At 43.0% G+C, this 6159-nt stretch overlaps 1 protein-coding gene and 1 pseudogene across 1 annotated transcript; both read left to right on the plus strand.

The window, feature by feature from the left end:
* Positions 1 to 83: 83 nt before the first annotated feature.
* Positions 84 to 1662, plus strand: LOC146182937 (uncharacterized). Its single transcript, XM_084608668.1, has one exon. It carries the CDS (start codon positions 220 to 222, stop codon positions 1483 to 1485), a length of 1266 nt encoding a protein of 421 aa, XP_084464794.1. The 5' UTR covers positions 84 to 219; the 3' UTR covers positions 1486 to 1662.
* A 372-nt stretch (positions 1663 to 2034) lies between these two features.
* LOC146182938 (uncharacterized) lies at positions 2035 to 5622 on the plus strand (annotated as a pseudogene).
* Positions 5623 to 6159: the final 537 nt, after the last annotated feature.

The following is a 6159-nucleotide window of genomic DNA, read 5'->3' on the forward strand; positions in this document are numbered from 1 at the left end:
TTGAGCACGGTGATCTTGAGGCCATGAGGCATGGTTACAGCAGTTACGGCACTGCGGTGTGTCCTTCTCAGCCACTGCATTCTTGTACTTTCTTTTGTTGCTTTCTAGTGCGGTCTGCATGGCGGTCTGCTTCTTTCGCGCTTAGCTCTGCTTGCGACTTGCTGAGACACCAAGGATATAAAATACTTGTGCGTTTTTACGGTGTCTCCGGTCGTCGTCATGAATGACGGCGTCGAAAAGAAGAGAAGAAAGTTGTATTTGGGCCCGGGTGAGCCTTTAATCGTGCCTCGGTCGACTTACTACTATGGCAAGCTCCGTAGAGCAGAAAGTTTTGTGGCTGTTGACGAATCGTCTTCGACAAGCTTGGACTACTCCAGTAGTGAGCATGACGATTCCATCGACAGCAATAACGGATCACTCGCACATGATGTGGAAAACGACAGCGAAGCAAAAGAAATCGATAGTGTGTGCGATCAAGGGAGTGACGAGGAAGACGACCTGCTCCATGAAGCCACTGCTGTTCCGGATTTTGATCAGTCAGAGCTTCTGGCAAAGTGTATTGGCGACTTCGGTTCGAAAACTTTACCTGGCTCGAAGACGACAGTGGCAGTGGCAATAGTCCTTATTATGTCCTTTATTGTAGCTCATGGCCTTTCCTGGTCTGCGACAGACGACCTCCTGAAACTTGTGGATGCTCTCTTTGGATTTCAGAAAAGCGGTCTGCCTCGGACAAACTACCTCCTGAGGAAGCTGTGGTCGCACAAATGTGCGTCTGTGGTAAATTACCATTACTTTTGTGAGGTATGCACATCATTGCTCAAACCCGTGACAGACAGAGTGCATCTTTTTTGTGACATGTGTCAAATCAGTTCAACTGTTCAAGTTGTGAAAAGTGCTGGCAATTTTTTTGTCATCCTCGACCTCAAAAAGCAAATTTCGGAATTAATTGGTAAACTGAAGGGCATCCTTTATGAAAACCTTTGCCATCTGAGGCAGCAAATTCAAGAAGATTCACAAGAGCTGCAGGACATAACAAGCGGATTTGTTCATCGATCCCTCCATCGCAAAGGTGCGCTGAACTGGTGTGATCTCACAGTTACTGTGAACACTGATGGCAGCCCATTATATAAGTCATCGAACGCATCAATTTGGCCGATTCAGCTGACAGTGAATGAGCTGCCTCTTCCCCTGAGGCACCAAAACACGATATTGGCTGGATTGTGGTTTGGCCATAAGCATCCAGACATGTTGCTGTTCTTGGCCAAGTTTGTTGATGCTTTGGGACATCTCGGACAACTTGTCTGGGAGTACGGGTCAATTTCAATTCGTACCAGAGTGTATGCTACGTGCATCTGTGTCGATGCTCCTGCGAGGGCATCTGTGGGCAACCATGTCCAGTTTAACGGATACTTCGGCTGCCCATGGTGCCTTTCATGTGGAACAAGAAAGGAAGGTAGGCCAACTGCTAAATATACAACAACATAGAAGGCAGCTCATTGCTTTGTTTAATCATTGAGAACATAATCAAAGAAAGGCAGGAATTTTCACCACAGCATAAATCCACTTAAAAAGATAAAACCAAAACAAAGACATACCAGGGTAAATGGCTAAAGCCTGCAATCCAAATTTCTGCCTTCTTTTTCTGGCAAATCAATATTTTTTTTGTGTCTACTTTATGGTACGGCTTCTGCATTGCCTACAATGTATTTCTCGCTCTCATCTGTTTCATTAATAAAGGTTCTGATCTGTATTTTCTTTTCCTTCGTTAAACTGCCTTCCAATTTTGGTTCACAGCATTATAAGTAGCTGATTTATTGCCATTGTCCTTTTTATCATTCTGTCTACATAGCATACATGCTTCAATACTCCCCCTTCAATATCAGTAATGCTGCCTTTCATAAGCAGTGTTCACATGGACTCGACAGGAGGGGGTTGAGTTGAGTTATCGGGTCGAAAATCGGTTACAGGGCTCGTGTAAATGCTGTCGGTTTGGGTAGAGGGGACGAGTCAACTCCGGCGCAGGAAGTGGGTTGACTGGACTTGACTCCGGTTCAGGAAGCGTGTAAACGCTGTCATGTTGAGTCAGGGCACAGTGGGAGAGAAGAATAGTACAGGAAACACTAGAGATGGACAGGGGAAAAACCAGAATCATGTGCCATCTGCTATGTCTTTGCCTCGACGCGAAGTGCCGCTGTACTTGCCGCTCGTCCAGAGTCGGTTCTGCGCTCATCTTATTGGGTTCATGTAAACTCGGTAGTGTCGAGACCACTCAAATCCAACTTCTCAACTTGACCCCTCGCCATCAGTTCTATGTAAACAGGACTATATATTCGTGAGTGTTTTGGTTTTTATTGTTCACAACTAAGGCTATCCTGTGCCAAAGATTGAGTTGAAAAAATTACGGCAGTTGTGATGAATTACTATATTTACAATGTAACACTTGCTTATTTCTACTGTTGCATCTCCCTAAAAGCAAGTTTGGGTCGAAAAGAATATTTTACTTGTAAAATACAGTAAAATGCTTTCTTTCGTTTCTCAAGTCTTCTGTTCGCAGAAATCAAAATAGCCAAATGCTCTTCTTTATTGGCGGCTTTTACAATAACTACTTTTCTCTTTACTTTCCTCCGATATCACAGGGAGATGGTTATACCTGGACTCTGCGCCTGGCACCGAAAGAACCACTGCAGGTGTCTGTAGAGACATTAAGCTAGCATTGAAATATGCGACTACAGTGAATGGACTCAAAGGGCCATCGCCATTAGTCAGACTCCCTCAGCTCGACCTTGTCTGGTGCTACACAGTAGAATATATGCACTGTGTACTTTTGGGTGTCACCAGACAATTCACGGACTATTGGCTAGATCCATCAAACAGCCATGAGCCTTACTACATTGGTAAGTGCGTAAGTGTATGCAGTGCTAATTGTGAACAAACCTCAGGAGGCTTTAAACTTTACTGCCTGAAATCAGGCGCCACAGTAGAAACCGCCAGAATGAGGATATGTCAAAGCATGGTAGATCACTTCAAATGTGCCTATTATTTTTTGACTATGGTGTTGAGTGAACCTTCGATGAAAGTTGCGTGGCCACTTTTCTCCCCCTTTACATATGACATGAAAAGTATGAAAGCTAGAACATGCACTGAAATTGAAGCGCTAACACCACACCGGTGTCGTCTAAAAAACACTGAATGGTGCAGTCTAGTATTCATTGCTCTTCAGCCCAATTTGAAGTAATTGTATCATCAGATGCCCGTAAAGGGCCTTTAGGGTATGTGAAAAAAAAAATAAAGCAAACCTTTATATGCAGGACGCCCAAGCTTGCTCGAGGACCTCAACAAGCGCCTACTGAATATCCACCTCATCACATCACTCGCCTGCCCCGCAACCTTAGGGAGAGGTGTTATTGGAAGGCTCATGAATGGAGAAACTGGCTCCTCTTTTACTGTATTCCTTGCTGTCGCCTTGTTCTCCAAGAGAGGTACCTTCGACACTTCGGGCTGCTTTCAGAAGCAATTTTCATTTTGCTACAAGAAAGCTTCTCACTGGAGCAAACTCATCGTGCAGGTGAGAGCTTTTTATCTGTTCTTAGCTTCTTATGCACAAGTATATGACTAACACAGATCTTGAGCTGCTAACTTTGATATACTATGTAATGTGCTGCACCACAACTCTTGAATCATGCGCAAAGAGAATTGCGACATTAAAAAAGTGTTGATGACATTTTAATCTCTTCCTTGGGTACTGTTTCTTTGACGACTTTATCTCTTAACTGTCCATTTTAGATGAACTGAATATAACCATCTTTTGTGTTGTATGTATTAACAGTATTATGGTCCTGTTGGACTAGTGCATCACTTAATGTGCTCATTCACACTGCATGGAATCTCATTTCAGAACAACTTCTTGGAAGATTTGTCTAGCGTGCTGCTGGCCTTTATGGGGAACGCTGCATGACCTTCAATTTGCATCAAATCTTACACTTGGCACAAGCAGCGCGTAACTTTGGCCCTCTCTGGGCGCATTCTGCCTTTACATTCGAGAGCGGCAATGGCCAGATTGTAAAGCTTGTGAATGCGGCTAAAGGCGTTCCAGAGCAAATTCTCGAAAGAGTAATTCTTTCACAAGAACTCAGCCTGCTGATTACAGTGATGCCTATGCCAACAAATGTGAGAGATATGTGCATGGGCTTTCTCGGCCACTTAGATACACAAAATGCTCGGCATGTCAGTGGTACATGTGTATTTGGTGTGCCAAAACAAGTGCCCTCCCTTTCCCCACAAGAGGCTGCCTGCCTGGAGTCGTTGCTCGGTGGTGTCCCTCATCTACAGGAGCATTTCAGATTTTCTTTCCTTGGAACCATTTTTCATAGTGAAAAATATCGACCCAGCAAAAAAACTGTGCAGTGTTTGAATCCAGAGATGGTAAATTTTACTTGATAAAAAGAATATTTGAAGTCTCAGACACCTATTCTCCAGCACATGGAAAACTTTTCTTGATGTGTTCTGAGATAGTGGCTGAAGGCAGTGTTGCAGAATTCCCACTGCATATTTCAGGATGTTTTTTTTCTTTGGTGTATTCTTTGCTTGCACTCAGTGTTTCTGACATTGCTAAACCTTGTGTTTTCATTTCATTCAGCAGCAGAGAGCAGTACATCTGCTCTATTCCAAACTTGGTTGAACGAGACTGAGCCGTTTTGTGGATTTCAAAGATGCAGTTGCCTATCTGCGATAAGAATTAAAGGTTTTGTTTGAATGGCTAAAGCTTAGTTAAGATCAACAAAAATGTGGCTTTTTTCCATCCAGACACTCACTTCCCACCAATGGCTGTCCAAGATACAAGCCAGTGTCCTCAATCTCTTCAACTTGCCCCACTTCTAGCCTTAACAATAAAAAAGTGTGGGAAGTTGTTCACTTGTCTTGGATATTTTTTTGTATGGCTGCCATTTGCTGAAATGGAGTGCTTGGAAAGGAAAAGTTGCAATTTTCGGCTAAGAGACTTATTCATATTTTGTTTTTATCCAACATGCTGTTAGTACAGACTTGAATGACAGTTTACTATACTAGAATATTTGCATCTGATTGTAGAGTAATGCTGATTGCATGAGGTGCATATATATGATGTGGCAACGAATTGATACTATGGGAACACAATGTTTTGTTTCCCTTTCAACTTATTTCTGCACTTTCAGATTCGTTGATTACATGTATGGTTTGATTGATGTTTAAAAATAAAATCAAATGTGTAAATACTAAATTACTATTTACTCTGTTTTATATCTGATAGCCAGCTTTGTGGCTACCTGTATGTCACAAGCTGCCTCACAATAGAGCAGAAGTTACAGAGTCTCCTCGCTCCTCTGAGCATGCTTCGACATGACTCTCTGGGGCAGTGACTGGCCAGCGCGCATACCTGACGATGGGCCACAGTACAGCCAGCCAACAGTATAAAAAGGCAGACTGCAGCACGCCCGCGGCAGTACGCTCTGGGGAGATGTGGTCTCTCGGCCCACTCTCGTGGCCGCTTGCTCTGGGAAAGTGTCTTGTTTTTTCACTGAGCCTGCGATCAACTCGTTTCTCTTCATCTTGTACGGCCGCCACTACTGATCAACTCTGCGACTACGATGGAACATGAAGGCCGCCAGAATGCGTTTTTTTAACAGACTATCGGTTAACTGATTATTGTTTTTGTCTCTGTTTAAACCTTGATCTGGCTTAGTATTTTACGCTCTGTGTAACTCTTGCCCTTACTTACTTTATCTGGAATACTTGCTTTTTTTTCTTAGTCTTCTTTTATCGCAGTGTTTGTTCATTATCAGTTTTTCCTCTTGTCATTTACCAAGTCATCTTTTATCACTATCATGACCTGGCATTTTTTTTATTATTATGCAGTGTAATTTGGACTACTAGTTATAAATATCCAATTGTTTGTAAACAAAAAGTGACTTTCTAGAACATGTTCCTCAATCACAAACTGACAAACATTCTTCACGGGTTGACCAGCCTAACCTTTAACTGTGTCCTTAAGCCTGATAGAGGTATAGCGGGTAACTATGAAGGGGATCCCGCGCCTCTGTTGACCGAAAAGGCGGGTGTTTGTGACACTCACAGCCATCATATTATTGCGTTATTTTCATGTCAATAAAAAAAAGGTGGGGACTA

Source organism: Amblyomma maculatum, chromosome 7 (assembly GCF_055883805.1).
Source record: "Amblyomma maculatum isolate TAMU_Amacu chromosome 7, ASM5588380v1, whole genome shotgun sequence".
Taxonomy (NCBI): Eukaryota; Metazoa; Arthropoda; class Arachnida; order Ixodida; family Ixodidae; genus Amblyomma; species Amblyomma maculatum.

Coding starts and splice junctions, on each gene's coding strand:
- LOC146182937 (XM_084608668.1), top strand. CDS start 220: ATGAATGACGGCGTCGAAAAGAAGAGAAGAAAGTTGTATTTGGGCCCG.